Source organism: Sturnira hondurensis, unplaced genomic scaffold (genome assembly GCF_014824575.4).
Source record: "Sturnira hondurensis isolate 20B ecotype Veracruz unplaced genomic scaffold, ASM1482457v3 Scaffold0005220, whole genome shotgun sequence".
Lineage (NCBI taxonomy): Eukaryota > Metazoa > Chordata > Mammalia > Chiroptera > Phyllostomidae > Sturnira > Sturnira hondurensis.
This window is the reverse complement of record NW_028077851.1, coordinates 6253819-6271875: the sequence shown is the minus strand read 5'-3', so window position 1 is coordinate 6271875 and position 18057 is coordinate 6253819. Positions and strand designations below refer to the sequence as shown.

General features: G+C 40.5%; 1 protein-coding gene across 2 annotated transcripts in view; it reads left to right on the top strand.

The window, feature by feature from the left end:
- The first annotated feature begins 434 nt into the window (after nucleotides 1-434).
- Nucleotides 435-18057, top strand: part of TXLNG (taxilin gamma) — a 47678-nt gene continuing 30055 nt past the window's right edge. The window contains exon 1 of one of the 2 annotated variants that reach the window (XM_037046291.1): nucleotides 435-599. In XM_037046291.1, the coding sequence (XP_036902186.1) occupies nucleotides 498-599 (102 nt within the window). In that variant the 5' untranslated portion in view covers nucleotides 435-497. Of the gene's footprint in view, nucleotides 600-6795; nucleotides 6850-18057 lie in introns of those variants that run through there. The other variant, XM_037046292.1, reaches the window with a different exon arrangement.

Here is an 18057-nt window from a genome sequence, read left to right as displayed (position 1 = left end):
CACAACAACTCGTCCCCGCTCCCGCTCCCTCCCAAACCGTGGGATATTTCTAAACTTTTCCCGCAGGATAATAAAGAGTACTTTTCCGTGCCTGTACACCGCCCCCAGAAAACTACAATTCCCACTAGGCTGAACGCGCAGCACGGTGGATACACTGCGCGGCTCAGGGCGCCGCATTACGCTCCAATCCCGATTGGGGCCTGCGAGCCGAGGCCGCGCTACTTGCTGGGACTTGTAGTTCGCTCCGGAATTCCTTTTCTCGTCTGCGCAGACTCGCACTGCCAATGTTCGCCCTTCGGCCCTGCAGAAGCCCAGTACCGGCTTTAACGTTCCCCACCCCCATCCTGCTCCATCCCCCTGGGGGGGGCCAGCCTCCTCCGGTCACGTGGGGAACTTGGCGTACGGCGATTGGCTGTGGGGTTTAGGGGCGGGGCATGAGGTCCTGCGATGTTCCAAGCCCCTTGTAGGGCCGCTTGTTTGGCTGCTGCCGTCACCTCATGGCGACGCGGGTAGAAGAAGCAGCGCGGGGAAGAGGCGGAGGCGCCGAGGAGGTGATTGAGGCCGGACGGGGCGGACGGCGACGCAGCCCGCGGCAGAAGGTCAGTTTGGGGGCGTCCACGTTGTTTCTGGGCTGGGGCAATGCTCCGGCTAGCTTTTTCGGGATCCACTTCTTCACTCTCTCCAGTTACCTTTAGACATGGGACGAACACCCGGCTATCTTCCTTCTCGGGGGTGACGACCGTGGAAGCAGGTGGGGGGGGCAGTGGGACCAGGATGGATGGAGTAGGAGGGGGCGACGATTGGGGTTTGGGGGCGTCCGGCGAGGTGAGGACGGAGGGCAGCGTTGTGCAACCTGATGGGAGGGGGAAAGAGTGCGAGGCGGGGGCGCGCCAGGTGTGACAGCCACGTGCGGCCGGCGTTGCGGGTGCCAGGTGTTCTCTCTCACAGCCTCCGCCCTCCGCGTGCTCTCCGAGTTCCCTGCACTGGGTGTCGCCTTCGGGGGTGCTGCCTAGGGCCACCGGCTCGCCCTCCTGTCGCCGGGCAGGTGCGCCGGGAGCGCTGCGGAGTCCGTCCGGGTGGTGCGGACGAGGCTGTTGCGCAGTAATATAACCGCGCGGGAGCCGGGTCTGACCTGGGTCCCCTTCCCCCGCGCTCCCTGGCACTACGCGGGCGGGTGCTGTGGGGCTGTTCGGTTCCCGGGACCCAGGCCCCCGGGGGTGGTCTCTGGGCACCACGGGCGTGGGTGCACGTGGGGCCAGCGATGCTGGAGGATCTGGGTTCCGCAGAGTTGGGAGCAGCATTGCGTGATAGCCGGTGTTCCCAATTCAGCACCCCCCTTCTTGCTATTTTTAAATTTATTTTGCCATCTTTTTTTTTTTTTTCCGGTTCGCGTAAACTTGAGCGCCTTCCGGCCTCTGTCCTTTGGTCTCTCTTAATCTGGGAGACAGGCTGGCAGGCTGGACGGTTCCCCTTGCCTTACTTGACTCACGTCTAGGAGTTTTCAATGTCTCCCTGGATACAGGAAAATCGAGACCTTCGGAGTGGGAGAATTCCACTTGTTCTGGAGTCAGTGGGTGGAGTTCGAAAAAGATTGCACAATGAATGGCAAACAGGGCTTTCAGGGCCCAGGAATGGAGAACTGCGCCGAAAGGGGCTAGAAAGGTGGAAACCCCCTCCCTTTTCTCACAGTTTAACATCTTGAAACATTGGAGGTCCTGCTTCATCACTCAGGACTATTTAATACTCAGTTGACCCTTAAACAATGCGGGGGTGGGGTTATGGGCACCCTCCCCTGCATAATTTTTGACTCCCCCCAAACTTAACTACACAGTTGCCCTTCTGTACCGAGGGGGCTTGATTCCAGGACCCCGCAGATACCAAAATCCTGCGGATGCTCACAAGCCCCGTATATAAAATGGCGAAGATCAGTGCATACAGTCTGTGGATACAGTCTGCATCTGTGGACTTCCAACCGGGGATGGAAAGCAGTACAGGTATTTATGGAAGAAAATCTGTGTATAAGTGGACCTGTGCAGTTCAAACCCGTGTTATTCAAGAGTTAGCGCTTCTTAATTATGTATATGAGTATTCTTAAAAATCACTCCTGTATGAAATTATGAAATAATGTTTTTCTAGCATGATTCATGAACTTCAAAAAGGTGAACAAAGGTTCAGTTTACATGGGAGCAAAGGATCGAGAATTAGCTTTTGGAGGCCTGTTTCTAAGGTCAGGTGTTTTCATCTCTCTGCTGGGGGTGTTACTACTTCTCAATTACCTCTCTTTCTCTCTATCTCTTTGTACTCTAAAAGAAAGATCCAGTACTTGCAGCACTGAAAAAGAAGCCGAGGACCCAGTGTACTCTAGGGATTCAACACTGTCACTTTGGACACTTCACTTCTTCCCTGAGGGTGGGGAGCCAGTCTCAGTGTTTTATTTCATAGGTCCCCCAGGGGAGGACTCTAATAAAAAGCCGCTGCAGTTGAGGACATAAGTTCCCTTTTATGCCACTGGGGTGAGCACAACAAGTCTGAATTAGGAACTGAGGTTTAATCAACTAGCATTTTAAGCCATCAAGATAAGCCGTAATGACTCTTTGAGGCAGCCCTCTGGTTAACAGCTGGATATGAGTAGTCATGTGTATGGTCTCACTTTTGTTTACTTACCTCCTGCCCCTTTCTTTTCTGCTCATGCTATTGTGGGCATCTTTTATCCTTTTGATTTCCAGTTGACTATGACAGAGAGTTAAAGTACATGGTAATATCAGGTTTTGAATCTTCATTAAAAATAGGATGAATATGTTATGTCTGCAAAAATCACTCATTTCCTTATGACACTTAATTTTTTTTCCCTCTGGGTCACTGACTTGAACAAATAAATATTCCTAATTCTAACTTGACCTCCGCCCTGTTTTTCAGGAAGCAGAAGTGATATTTAACTAATTGGGTTGTTTTGAAAATATTGAAGGAATTAAAAGTGATCTGCTTTGTATCCCTTTGGTTACATTATGGGACTTAAAGTGAGAAAGAACTGGAGATGGACTTTATTGGTTCCTGGTGATTTAACCAGCTGCATAATATTTCAATCTGCTGGGTTGTAGCATTGTTTCATAACTATATCCATTTGAATGGATAACTTAAAAAGAAAAAGTGAGGTAACACTTTTTTAAGTTAATAATAGACTACATTTCTAGGGGTGTCTTGAATTGTCTAAAACCATGAGGTCTGATATGATAGCCACTAAACCACATGTGGCTATTTGAATATTAAAATTAAATGAAAGTGAAAAATTCTATTTCTCAGTCATACTAGCCACATTTCAAGTGTTCAGTAACCACCGTGGCCAGTGACGACTGTATTAGAGCAGATCTAGAATGCCTCCATGATTGCATAAAACTCTTGGACAATATTGATCTAAAAAGGTGGGATATACATTGTCAAGTATTCTAAGGATGTTTTAGAACACCAAGTTCATTTATATCACTTCCTAAATCCCTATATAGACTTTTGTTTTATAAGAATGAGTTCTTAAAAAATTAGTAGACTTAATTTTTTGAGCAGTTTTAGGTTTACCGAAAAATTGAGCATAAAGTCCATCATTTATATTAGGGTTCATTGATGGTGAAGATTCTGAGTTTTGACACATGTATTCACCATTACGGTATCATACAGAGTAGTTTGTCCTAAAAAAAACCCCTATTTGCCCCTCCCTCACTTCCCCCAAATCACTGTTCTTTTTACTGTCTTTATAGTTTTGCCTTTCCAGAATGTCTGAGGTTGATTTTTTTTACTAGATTTTACTTAGGAATGTTACAAAATGATATAACTGCTGTTTAACTTACTTTTAGATCAGTAAGCCATTTGGAAGGATAAAGATATATGGAACCTAGGCTCAAATAAACCAAATCTCACATTTACATAGTACCCTATAGTTTTTATGGCATATTTGCACACACATTAACTCTTTCAGCATCATTTGGATGCTATGGAGAAGGCTGGGCAGCTGTCACTGTCCTCATTTGCAGATGACAAACTGCTTAGCAAGGTCAAGTGATTTGCCCAAGGGGTGAAGCTGAGTCTGGAACCCAGTAAATACCCTTTCATCTACACTACAGTAATAAGTAGTGTGGCAGTGGGTAAATACTATGGATTTTGGAGTCAAGACTCTTGGCTGTCTGCCACTTAGGTGTGTAACCGTGGGCAAGTTTCTCAATCTTTCTAAGCCTCACTTAGTTGCATCATCTGTGAAGTGGAGATGACGCTCATACCTACCACATAAGATTGTTGTGAACAGTAAGAGTTGATGTGATGCATTCAGCGCAGTGCCAGGCATGTAGAATTTTAACTGGGTTTGGAAGGGAGAACATACGAAAGATTCATTTCTCTTGCTGTTAGGGTGCTATTAATTTTGTAAATTTATCTTCCAACCTTTGTAGTCTTCCCTTTTCCCAGATTCTGTGATAGACACAATGAGGAGAAATCAGTTCAGGGTGGGGCAGGAGTATTGGGGGTGCGAGGGTAGGAAGCAACTATTTCATTATTGTGTTTTTCTTTCCATTTGTGGTCTTTGATTAATTTCCACTCTCCTGGCACAGAGAAGAATACGACTCAGAAGTGATCTTCTCTTGTGTTTTGTTGTCTAATTCCGCCATCAAGCTTTGTTAAATTTTATTTTCGTGGGAATCAAATAGGCAGACCAGTAATGAGAGCAGACCAGCTACAGCACACTCCTCTGGTAAATCTATGGTTTTAGACCAGAATATGCCACATTTATTTATGATGTGAATAGAAGGTATTTTATATTATTCTCTGTGTCATTTATATCGATTCCGACTGGAGAAGTTTCATATAGGAATGCATATATCAAATCCAGATAACACAGGGTGCATGTGATTCCTCACAGAAGGATCGTTTATGATAACATTTCTTTTCAATAGATAATGCTGTTCAGATTTTATACTTTTCAGAATTGTATTTCAAAGGAAAGAAATTCGGAACCCCATTGTTCACCTGCACTGTTCCAGGCACTTTAAAAGTACTTGCATTCTAGTATCTCCTCACCTCTGCTGAGAAGGTGGTTTTCCAGGGTATAAAGATAAGGCAGTTGAGGCTCAATGAGGGGAAAAAACAAAACAAACAAACAAACAAACAAACAAAACCCTTTCTTAAATAGCATAGCTCAGAGTTTGTAACGTTGTCCTAGAAGTGGTATGTATAATTGTATAATTGATAGTGCAGCCGGTGCCCCCTACTGTATGGACAGTTTCTGCTTACCTGGGTAAGTTTTAATCTAATATCCCAAAGAAATCCCTTTACTTCTCTCCCCTTCCCATCCCACCCCTCAGATTCACTTTTGTTTGGTTCTAACCTGAATATTAGTGCATTTTAGTTAGTTATGACAGTATTTAAAATGTATGAAGTAGTATACAAATTTTATATAGTATTCATTAACATTAAGAATAAGGGATGTTGAAGTTTTTCCCAAGCATTTTCAGAGGAGGATAAAAATAGGTCAGGTGATCCTTTAAATGTTTGAACCTTGAGAGTGTATTTTTATGATTCAATTTATTTCCTAGTTGAAATTCGCTTGGTACTATAACTACTTAAATTTTACTACTTGAAGGAAAAGATACAGAAAACGACAAGTGTTGTCTTCCTGTGCTGTCAATATAATTTTATTAGCATTTATGGCTCAGGGTTTTGATTTGCATTCTATGTTACCTTTCCAAAATGTCCCCAGGATGATCCCCATTATCTCCCACTTTCCACTCTAGTCTGCCGCTGTGATTAATATTGTTAGATGACCACTTTTTCGTTTTTCTTCTTTTCGTACTCTCAGAAAGTTCAAATTAGAATAGTTTGGCAAGGAAGATGTGCCAGTAGCTTAGAAGCACATTAAGAAAAAGATTCTATTTAATTTTTAGAGGGAAAGGAAGGGAGAGAGGGAAACATTGATGTGAGACAGAAATGTTAATCAGTTGCCTCCCATACACACCCCATCCAGGGACTGAACCCACAACCCGGGCATGTGCCCTGATTGGGAATTGAACTGTCAGCCTTTCACTTTGCAGGATGATAACCAACTGAGCCACACGGATAAAGGCAGAAGCACAGTTCTTGAGGAATTTTTTGGATTGGCATGTACATCATAATGAAAGTGAGAATGTAGGCATTCTGCATAATTTGCAAGTGTATCCTCATTTAGATATTATAACAGTTCTGCTGCACCATAGCAATTTATACAATATTAATTTAATCTTCTTACAACTCTAGAAGGTAGATACTGTATATCCTTAGTTTACAGATAAGGAAACTGAGAGGTTGACCTCCCTGTGGCCACACAGGAGGTAGTGAGTGGTACATCGAAAAGCAGCCATTGCCCACAGTGCGTGTGGCTTGTGTTCTCTTAACACATTCTTGAGGATAATATATAAAAATGTGTTCCTTGTTGAATGTGAGCAAAATTTGGTGGTAGGTAAAATGAGTACTAGTTTTTACTAAATGAAAACAAATCATGAGTGGTATAAGAAACCTGTTGTAATCAAGGAACCAGGGAGTTTTAAGACTTACAGGTTTAATGCCTTTTGTTTCATTCATTTAGGCCCTAGGATGACCTTAGCCATATGGCTCAGGAGGCATGCTGCACTGTAACTTCCTGCAAAGTCACGTCCAAGTGTAATTTGGATAGATTGAGAGGTACAGAGTTTAGACATCTTTGTTTTTTTTTTTAACTTCTTAAGGTCCACACGACACACTGTTAACGAAGAGCTGGTGGACTGGATGAGTAGGAAAGGAAACAGAAGGCTTGATGTTTCAGAGGTGCATTGTTGGTCCACGTGGAGCTGGTGAAAGGTGATTCGATGAACTGGGACAGGGATGTTTCATTTAGGTAATACAAAAGTAGAGGATTACCCTGGCAAGGCATCATCACTGGCAAGGCAGCTCAGTTGGTGAGAGCATCCTTCTGATATGCCAAGGTTGTGAGTTTGATCTCTGGTCAGGAATCAAGAATCAATTCTTGATCTCTGATCAAGAATCAACCAGTGAGTGCATAAATAAGTGGAACAGCAAATCTCTCTCTCCTTCCCTCCCTCCCTCTCTCTCAAAAAGAAAAAAGTAGAGGATTGTTTTACATCCTAGGAGTGTGTGGCTTGAAGATGCTAATTGACCCTGCCCCTTCCCCTCTGCAAAATAGGTTAGGTCCGAGCATATTTCATTAGATTTGAACATTAAAATATTTAGATTTCTTGATCCTTTGGCTGCCTAGACAGGTGTTTAGGCTAATACAGGTATCTCTCAGATTGTAGATAATCAATTGAATTACAGTTTTAGAGCTAGAAGTGATTTTGCAAGTCATGGAGTTCAGCACCTATTATTTCTATAAAATAAATAGCTGTGGAAGTTAAGTGTGAAATCTAATGCTATTCTCATTTTAAAAGGCAAATGATGTGCACAGTCTAATATAAATGTTAGCACCTACTGCTATAGTACTAGAGCTCACCTACTGGAAATCATGAAGGCAGAGCAGCCATGTCCTGAAGGCCTGTTCCAGATGGTTTGCTCATTCTTGGGTTTTTAGCCAGTGGGGAAAGTCAGGTTTTCTCATCCTCGTTTCAGCACCAGTTTGCCCCTCTATTTTTCTTGCATCCCTATTCAGGCCTCCATGTGCACCCCGGCCTCATACATACTGTGATAGATCTTTTTTACTGCCAGAAGTTCGGACTTGGAGCAACAGCTAGAACTTAATCTTGTTTCCGATTTATGTCCCTCCTCAGAAGTTTGTCATTGCTCTGTCTTTACTCATGTATTCATTTGTTCATTTCTTGGATAACAGCTTTATTGAGGTGTAATTCACATACTATACAATGAATCCACTTAAAGTGGTGTTTAGTATGTTTAGAGTTGTGTGACCATCATCACACTAGTTTATTTTTAATGTAACCTTGGAGCAATGTACTCTTTGGACTATTACAGAGAGAGATAAGAATTCAGTTCCTAGTTTCCAAGTTCTAGGTCCATGACTAGACAAAATGTTTAAAATTACTTTGTTGCTGAGACTGCCTATAAGATGGTTCTGAGGATTAAAGGAATAAGTATATCAAGTCATTGAAGAGGCTTCTGAATGAGCCAAAGCAGTGAAGGGCAAGGGAAAATAGTTTATACCAATTCTCCCTCACACTCATGTGGATTATACTGATTGGTACACCAGTCATTTAACCAAAAGGGGGAAGAGGCCAATTTGTTAGGTATGGTTGAGCAAAAAGGAAATAGCACCCTTCTGCTAGTCTTCCCCGCTGGTCCCAGGGTATATGCCATTAGATATGGATCTGGTTGGTTATAGGAAGCAAGACAGTGAATCCTGGCCTCACACATGTATGTATGTAGTTGGAACAGAGAGTAGTATTTTAATAGCCTTTTTAAGTAATTGTGCAAATTCTTTGATATTACACCAAAGCTTGGCAAATAGTAGTTCTTGAAGGTTAGTTGCCAGTGTGGGATCTGAAACCCTGTAGAACTTTTTGTACTATTATATTAAAATCTGTTCGTCTGTTTTACATTTTGATTGGATGCTTTTTTTCATGCATCATTTTGTAACATTACCCATTAGTCATTTGGGAAATAATCACTTTACTGAACTGTGTCGATCTTCTAAATACAGCAGAACCTCAGTTTTCAAACTTAATTCATTCTGAAAAACTGTTTGAGAAGCAGATTGTTTGAAAACAATCTCCTTTGTCGCCCAAGAGATGCATGACTGATCATATAGGTATCAGTATGAGAGGGTTGTTGGGTACAGAATTGGGACATGAATTTTTGTTCAAGTGAGACATTTTTTCCATGAACAGCTTGGTTGAGAAATAAATTGTTCAAGGACCGAGACATTTGAGAACCGAGGTCTGACTGTATTGACACACTTCGTTCTGAATATCAAAATCACATTGCTAAATATCACCAGTGATGTCATCAGAAAAGTCTTTCTTTTTTAAAGATTTTGTTTGTTTATTTTTAGAGAGAGGGGTAGGCAGGGAGAAAGAGAGGTAGAGAAACCTCAATGTGTGGTTGCCTTTCACAGGGCCCCGCACTGGGGACCTGGCCCGCCACCCAGGCATGTGCCTTGACTGGGAATCGAACCAGTGACTCTTTGTTTTGCAGGCCGGAGCTCAATCCACTGACCACACCAGCCAGGGCAGAAAAGTCTTTTTAAGTGTTGGGAAGTATGGTGGTGGATAGTTTTCAGAAAATTAAAAACTATTTTTTTTGAAGACTCAAATTTTATATTGACAACAAAGACTGTCAGTTTGCCTTGAAGTAACAGGCTCAGTCACTTCATATATTTTGGAGAAACATTTCTGCCAAATGTCCAAGTCTGTCTTTAAAAACAAACAAACAAAAAAACACGGTAATCCATGAGAAAATCTGCTAGCTGGGCTCATAATTCAAACAACTGCATTAGTGCTTTTCGTCCACATTGCCTTCATACTTCGGTGAGTGGCAGAAGTGACTTCTGTGTACTTTCTGTGTCTTCACACAGAATTACAAAGATGTGTACTCAAGGGTTGAGATTTAATACAAATGACAATATTTTTGTGGCTTCCTTAAGGGCATTTTTAAGTTAAAATTGCTTTTCCTGCATGATTTCTAGTATAGAAACGTGCTGCTGCTTTGATTTGTGCCAGGGAGCGAACAGTGTTACTCAGTACAGCTTTTGCACAATCAATACAAATGTCAACACCATAAAGACAAATAACAACTCAGTACTATTATGAAAATAGTTTTTGAGCTTGCAGACCACCTGGAAAGGTTCAAAGACCAGAGTTTGAAAACCAGTGCTGTCAGAAAGGAGGCTTATTTTTCCCTGTTCCTAATAAGACTTGTTCTTAGAAAAGTGGCATCCCAACTATTTTTTAAAAGATTTTATTTATTTATTTTTAGAGAGAGGGCAAGGGAGGGAGAAAGAGAAAGAGAGAAACATCAATGTGTGGTTGCCTCTCACATGCCCCACACTGGGGACCTGGCCTGACTGGGAATCAAACAGGCGCCCCCGTTTGCTAGGCCAGTGCTCAATCCACTGAGCCGTATCAGCCAGGGCACATCCCAGTTATTGACTCAACTGCTTTATCTTGCTAATGGAACGACTCAATAATCCTAGCAAGCAGAGTATTTTTTATATTTTAATTTCTAATGAACAGTATAAAGTTGGGTTTTGTTTGCTAAAGGAATCATGATTCTTTTGTGTGTGGTAAAATATGCATAACATAAAATTTACCATGTTAAGCATTTGCAGGCATGCTGTGGAGTAGTGTTAAGTTCATTAACAGTGTTGTGCAGCCACCAGCACCATCCATCTCCAGAGCTTTTTCATCTTCTCAAACTGAAACTGTTCTCCCTGGCAACCACCATTCTATTTTTCCCCTCTAGGGATTTGACTACTCTAGGTATTTCATATAGGTGGGATCATCAACATTAATTCTTTTGTGTCTGGCTTTTTCCACTTAACATCCTTGCTTCCAGGTCCATCCATGTCGTAGCAGGTGACGGAATTCTTTCTTCCTTTTCAAGACAGAATAATATTCTAATGTATGTATATGACCACATTTTGTTTATCCATTCATCCGTTGATGGACATTCCAGCATTAATCATCGTTAACTTAAATGAGTTGCTGTAGGACTTCCCTTACAGAAGCGTTACCTTCAAAACAAGCTCAATAAATGTAGGTTTCTGCCATGGCTAGTGTGGCTCAGTGGGTTGGGCGTTGTCCCACAAACCAAAAGTTTGTCATTTTGATTCCCAGTCAGGTCACATGCCTGGATTGTAGGTTTGGTCCTTTTGGTCAGGGTGCATATTGAGGGCAGCCAACTGATGTTTGTCTCTCATGTTGATGTTTCTCTCCTTTTCCTTCTCTATCCCTTCCCTTCTCTCTAAAAATATTAAAAAATTTTTTTTAAATGTAGTTCTCAAATAATGGCTCCCCCCTTTTCCCCCTAGTTTATGTATATGGTGGAATAATGTTCTCACTATCTTAGAATTGCAGGGCTAAGCTAAAATAATGTCTCAAAAATGTCTGGCACATAGCAATTAGTAAGTGTTAGTTTTTTTTCCTTTCCTCCCCTTACTCAGAACTTAGCTTTATCTATTTGGGTGGAGCAAAAGTAGGTTTATAGTTGTGAGTACATGAAACACAGAGTTTAGTCTTGTGTTATTATTTATTAATTAACTATTCTATTTTCATATGAACAATTATAAATCTACTTTTGCCCTACCTGGTACTATGTTAACCCTCTTCCATGTATTCTTTGTATCTCAAACAGTATGCTTACATATTGACCATCTGATTTCACTTGGGAAATAATTACCTATGAATCTGAGCCATAGTTATAAATTGAGGCCAAATTTAAATGACATCTTTCAATCTTCAGAATTGTTTTAAGAAGGAAATAAACGAGACCTGCTACAAAACTTCTCTTTTAGTAGATCCCACTTCTATATTCCAGTAGAAGATGTGAATGTAAAGACTTGGGACAGACTCACAGGTCTATAGGACAGGGTGAACGGAAAAGAGGACGTGAAACGAGACACAACTCCTGCAGTCTTTAGACTCTGAGCTTGGGATAGTGGTAGAAAAATGAACAAGTTAATACTGTGATATCAATCCCAGATTCACTTAAATTAAAATGAAATTAATATTACAGGTCTTTTTTAATAAAAGAAAGTCATGCATTCACATAATTAAAAAAATTAAAATAGAACCAAAAAGTGTAAAATGAAAATGATAAGTCCTCCTTCATTTCCAACTTCTAAGTTCATACTCCAGGAGTAATCATGGTGAGCAGTTTTGGTGATATCCTTATAGAAAAGTTTTATTCATGTACTGCCTTACGTATGAGTGCATTTATTTATCCTGACATGTTCATCTTGCACCAGATGTCTGTCTGTTTCCCTATTTAATGATGTCTTGCAGTTTCGTCCATAAGGCTGGTCTATGTCAATATTCTTTTGAGTAGCTGCATAGTTTTACCTTGTATAGGCAACCCTTCCTTAACCAGTTCCTTGTTGGTAGACACTTAGATGGTTTGGTGTGGTAACAAGCAGTGGTTTGGTGACTGGCCTTTGCCCTTCAGTGAGAATATTTGTGGAATAAACCAGCAGTGGAGTCTGCTGGGTGAAAGTCAGTGCGCATTCAGATACTGGTCCAGACTGGTAAGTAACTCTCCACAACCAACACTACCATTTTAGATGCCCCAGGACTGTATGTACTGAAGGACTGTTTCCCACACCAAGGTTTGTTTTGTTGTTTTAAGTCATCCTTTAAAATCTGGTAGGTAAAAAAGATGGCGTCTTACTTTGATTTGCATTTTGATTTGTGTTTTTTTTAAATTATGAATGAGGTTGAATATCTTTTTGTGTATTGGGCATTTTTAGCTTGCTAACTGGTTTGCTTGTTCACAAACTCTTGAAAATGGCGTCTCTGACTTATTTAAAGCCTGTACAAATGTCATCTTTTGGCTAGTCTGAAGTTTCCAGTTGTTTTTTAGTACATTGATCTTCCTCTCTAAAAAATAAAACAGCTTCTGAGTTTTTTCATGACCTTAGAAAGGCCTTTTTCCCATACCAAGGTTATGAAAAAAAATTTTCCTTGGGACTTCTAGTTCTGTGTGGTTTTCATGTTTCAGTCTTGGTACATGTGGAAGGGTGAGATAGAATATCACTTTTCTCCCCCCATATGGCTTGGGAGCTATCTGAAATTATTCTCTTTACTAATTGGAAATGACACCATTTTAAATATAGTAAATTCCTGTATAGGGGTCTGTGTAGACTTTTTAAATTAATTTTTATAGCTTTATTTAAGTATAATTAACCTACCATACAACTCACCCATTTTTTTTGTTACTGATTTTAGAGAGAGGGGAAGGGTGGAAAGAGAGAAGGAGGGAGAGAAATATAGATGAGAGAGAAACATCAATCAGTTGCCTCTTGCTCATGCCCTGTTAGGGGACCAAACCCACAACGCAGGCAGGTGCCCTGACTGGGAATCAAACCTGCTACTTTTCCATTTATGGGATGACTCTCCAACCAACTGAGCTACACTGGCCAGGTCTGCGTGGTCTGTTTTTGAAGACAGTGCTATATAATTAAGAAATCTCAGGAAAGTATTTCATGCCTGAAATAAAAATAAGCTGTCAACTTTGGGCGTTTATATTTTGAGGTAGAAAGAATGTATTGTCTTAGCCCTGGCTGGTGTGGCTCAGTGGAGGATTGAGTGCCAGCATGTGAACCAAAGGGTCACATGTTCTATTCTCCGTCTAGGCACATGCTTGGGTTGCAGGCCAGGTCCCCAGTAGGGGCTGTGTGAAAGGCAACCCACACATCGATGTTTCTCTCCCTCTTTTCCCCCTCTCTAAAAATAGTAAGTAAAATCTTAAAAAAAAGAAAACCCTAAAAAATATATTATTTAAAAAAAGAATTTATTGTCTTAAAGAATATAGGCATATTGTAGAGACATGTATACCAGAATATAATTATGCACTGGTGCACAGCAATATATAATTTCATATGTTAAAAATAAAAACCCTTCCCTGACTGGTGGATTGAGTGCCAGCCTATGAACTAAAAGGTTGCTGGTTCGATTGTCAGTTAGGGCATTTACCTGGGTTGTAGGCCAGGTCCCAGTTGGGGGTATGTGAGAGGCAACTGATCAATGTTTCTCTTGCACATCATTGTTTTGTTCCCTATCTTTCTCCCTTCCTCCCCCTTTCCAAAAAAATAATAAGTAAAAAAAAATTAAAAACCTCCACTGGCTGGTGTGGCTCAGTGGATTGAGTGCTGGCCTGCAAACCAAAGGGTTGTTGGTTTGATTCCCAGTCAGCGCACATGCCTGGGTTGCAGGCCAGTTCCCCAGTAGGGGGCATGCGAGGGGCAACCACACACTGATGTGCCTCTCCCTCTTTTTCCCTCCCATCTCCTCTCTCTAAAAATAAATAAATAAAATCTTAAAAAACAAAATTCCTTATTATTTTCTCACTCCTTTGTTCTAACATAGTAAAACAGACAGACTACTATTTAAGATATTGAGTTATATATTTTAAAGACTCTGGTCCAAAATGGTTAAAACAGAATTTTGAGATAAATGATTGATACAGTGTTAGCTGTATGGAAAACTTTGCTGTCCAAAATAATTCTTTGAAAGATTAAAATAGCTTTAGGATATGAACTATTTTAAATGACTCATAAAGATAAAGTCACTTTTCTAATTTAAAAAGCAGATGAACTCACCAAATCCATCTACGTATTGAAAAAATAAAATAGCACATGAAAGTAATTTTTATAATAGGTTTGTAAAATTTGTATCTTGAAATGTAAAGGCCCCTTAAAATACTGGAAATGTTTAAGAGGGAGGTTCACATTTTAAAAAGTAAATAAGGCCAATAACTGGTATTGTAAGAGGTATGAGGTATCTTTGGTACATTTCAGATTTCCCTGTGTCTTCTGCCCACACTGGGCCACACTGGGCCACATTGGGCCAGGCAAGCACACACTCTTGTTCTCACATTCCTGTTTGGTAGTTGACAACTCTTAGGGTAAATTATAGAAACATAGATATGAGGAGGTTTTTAGAGATAATTTATTTTACTTTTTAAAGATTTTATTTACTTTTAGAGAGAAGGGAAGAAAGGAAGAAAGTGAAGGAGAGAAACAACAATGTGTGGTTGCCTCTCACTTGCCCCCTACTGGGGACCTGGCCCACAACCCAGGCATGTGCCCTGACTGGGAATCGAACTGGCAACCTTTCGGTTCATAGGCTGGCACTCATTCCACTGAGCCACACCAGCCAGGGTAGAGATAATTTAGTTTATCCTAATACACAAATACACTTTCAAAAAAAATCCTCAATGCCTTAAATAACCACTTAAAATTATTTAAAGGCATCTGTACCCCTGGATTAATCCCTCCTCACCTCTCTAAATCCCTGACTTAATCACTGCTGAGAATTTTAGAGCTCTTTCCCAGTGTTTCCTAAATGCAGGCTGGTATATCTAGCGTGCTATGTATTTTTAGACGTTTTGTAACAGCGTGAGAGATCTGTTTGCCTTGACCTTTCATTTTCCAAGGCTGATATATGAAGGGAGGGGAACATTGCAATGAAGAGAACATAGGCCCTTGAATTTGACAGGCCTGGTTTTGAATTTTGCTGGTCCCTTTTACTGACTTTAATATGATCTTGGGCAAGTTACCTCACCTCACCTAAGTCTCATTTTCCTTATCTGGGAACATTAAGACCTATCTCTCATTGTGCTGGGAAAGGTTAAATGGGGTAACAGGAATTAACAAGTTCTGAAGGTTCCCTTCACCTACTTGATAGTTTTCTTTGGAACCTAGGGCAAGCTAAGGTTCTCTCCCCAGGAAAATGCTTAAGTGTGCACAGTCTCTCCCACCAGCTCCCTCTGAAGGGCCACCCCAGCTCTCTGCAACAAGGGCTGAGTGATTTCTGCTCTTAGTACATGCTTGGCACTGGTTGAAGGCATTCTAGCTTATTGAAGCAGATGGTAGTTGAAATAATTAGGAAGTGAATGTGGGTGTTGGCTTTCTTGTTTTTTATTTACACCAGCTTTAGTAAAAGAACAACCATTGCTAATAATATTGAAGCTCTTTAAACAAAACAAGCCAAAGAAATATGGTTCTTTAGCTTCAACATTTACTTGAAAGAGCATAAGTGGAAGTTTTAAACTTTAAAGTTATTCATCCTCTTTATTCACAGAGTAGTAGGGAAAGAAACTCATTTAACTTTTTTTTCTTTTAGGCTTAAGTTTTTTTTAAATTAATTGATTAGAGAGAGACGGAGAAACATCGATTTGTCATCCACTTATCCATGCATTCACTGCTTGATTCTTTTATGTGCCCGGAAAGGAGAGTAAACCCTTAACCTTGGTGTGTCAGTACAGTGCTCTAACCAACTGAACTATTCAGCTAAGGCTCTTTTAGATTTTTTTTAAAAGATTTTATTCATTTATCTTTAGAGGGGACGGGAAGGAGAGAGGCAGAGAAATATCAGTGTATGGCTGCCTCTTGTGAGTCCCCTGCTGGGAACTGGCCTGCCACCCAGGCATGTGCCCTGACTGGGAATCGAATCTCGATCCCTTAGTTTGCAGGCCTGCGCTCAATCCACTGAGCTACACCAGCCAGGGCTCTTTTAAATTTTTAATTCCCATGCAGGCTAAGTTTCAAATGTATTGATCAAAAAACCTATTACAAGTAATAGCTGAATACAGAGTATTCATTTTCATTTGCAAAATTTTCTGAAATAGTTATTCTTTGCTTCTACAATTAATTGTTGATAAACTGGTGACTATCCATTTCGAAGGACCCTCTTCAGTTAAGGAGACAGCTTAGCTCCCAGTATTGAGGCAGTGGAAGGAAGATGGAAAAATACATCCTTTTTTGACAGGTGCGTAGCATCTGGGTTGGGGAGGTGATTGGGGATTAGGGTTCTAGTAAATTCTGTTGGGGCCAAATGACGTGCTCTCTAGCATACTGTTGTAGTGTTTCAAGCTACAAGAACTAAACACGCTGCTCATGACTATAGATTGCTTAGCAAAGTAAAAATATTTTATGTTTTTGTTTTATGATTTTGTTTAAGAAAAGGTTCAAATAGAAATTCATCTTGAAATTACTTATTATTGCTTTCATTTTTATCTGATATTGCAATTTAAATAAACATGTTCTCCTCTTCTTTTATCTAATAATAGATACCATATTAGAGAACTCTATTCATCTTGGTATTTAGAAAAAACCCCCCACAAACTATTAGGAAGCTAATTCCTGGTCCCTAACTTGAAAGGTAAAAACAGGCCTGCTGTGAAGCCCTCTGGCCTTCTGCTCTGACCCCACTCACTCCATTAACATATGTTTTCTCCCCATTAACATTTTCTCTCCATATGTTAATGGAGTTTCTCTCCATTAACATATTTCTTATACAAGCCTCCCCCCTACAAACATTCATTTCGTGGTATACAGTGCATACTACAGGGTATTTTTCCTTTTCCCTTTTCAATCTGTACTTAGAGTTTAGGGATTATACAACTACCTGTTCTTTTGAACAGATGCTGTAGTACTCCGTTGTGTGGCTGTGTCACAATTTCTCTAGTCATTATTAATTGACCTTTAGGGTATTTCTGAGTTTTTGTTGCTATGCTTCATAAATATCCTTAATGTATATCACATCACAAATGTACTGGTTTATCGGTAGGAGAAGTGGTTACGAAATGAATTTTCTGGTCAAAGCACATGTGGCATGATGAATTTTTAGCACTTTATTATGAACATTTTCAAACATGGTAAAGTTGAAAGAATTTCATGCTGAACATCTGCATTGCTACCACCTAGATTCTACCTCTGACAGTTTACTATACTTCCCTTTTCACGTCTGTTCACCTGTCTGTCCCTTCACCCATGAAGCCATTTTAAGTGTGTAAGTACTGAGTTGTAACAGATGCATGCTGCTCTCTCTGTAACCAAACTCTTATCAAGATACGGAGCATTCCAGCGCCCCAGAATGTTCCCTTCCGCCCCTTCCGAGACAATTCCCGCCTTGAACGGGACTCCTTAGTGGTTAAACCAATTTATCCCCCAACCAGAAATGCTTGAGAATACCTTACATCCTCTCTTACACAATGTGATCAGAGTTTTTGATGTGAAAAATGTGTGATAGTTTTAAGTTGCATTTCTTTTATTAGTCGAAGTTAAGCATATGTTTACAAGCCATTTGTATTTCCTTTCTGCGAATTCTTCATATTGTTTGCCCATTTTTGTTGGGTTGGAGGTCTTAGCATTCTTTATTCCACTTGAGAATCCATTTATGTTAAGTAAAAGATTATTTTTTCTGACTGCTTATAATTTTAATAAAATTTGCATATGTTCTGTGATACTTCCAGTGTTCTGTTATTAGTTATTAAATCTCCTATGCCATTTTGAAATAGGTGAATATATTGTGCCTTTTCTCCAAAATTGAGAAAACGAAGAACAGTAATAACAGAAAATACTTGCAAATCACATGTCTGATCAGG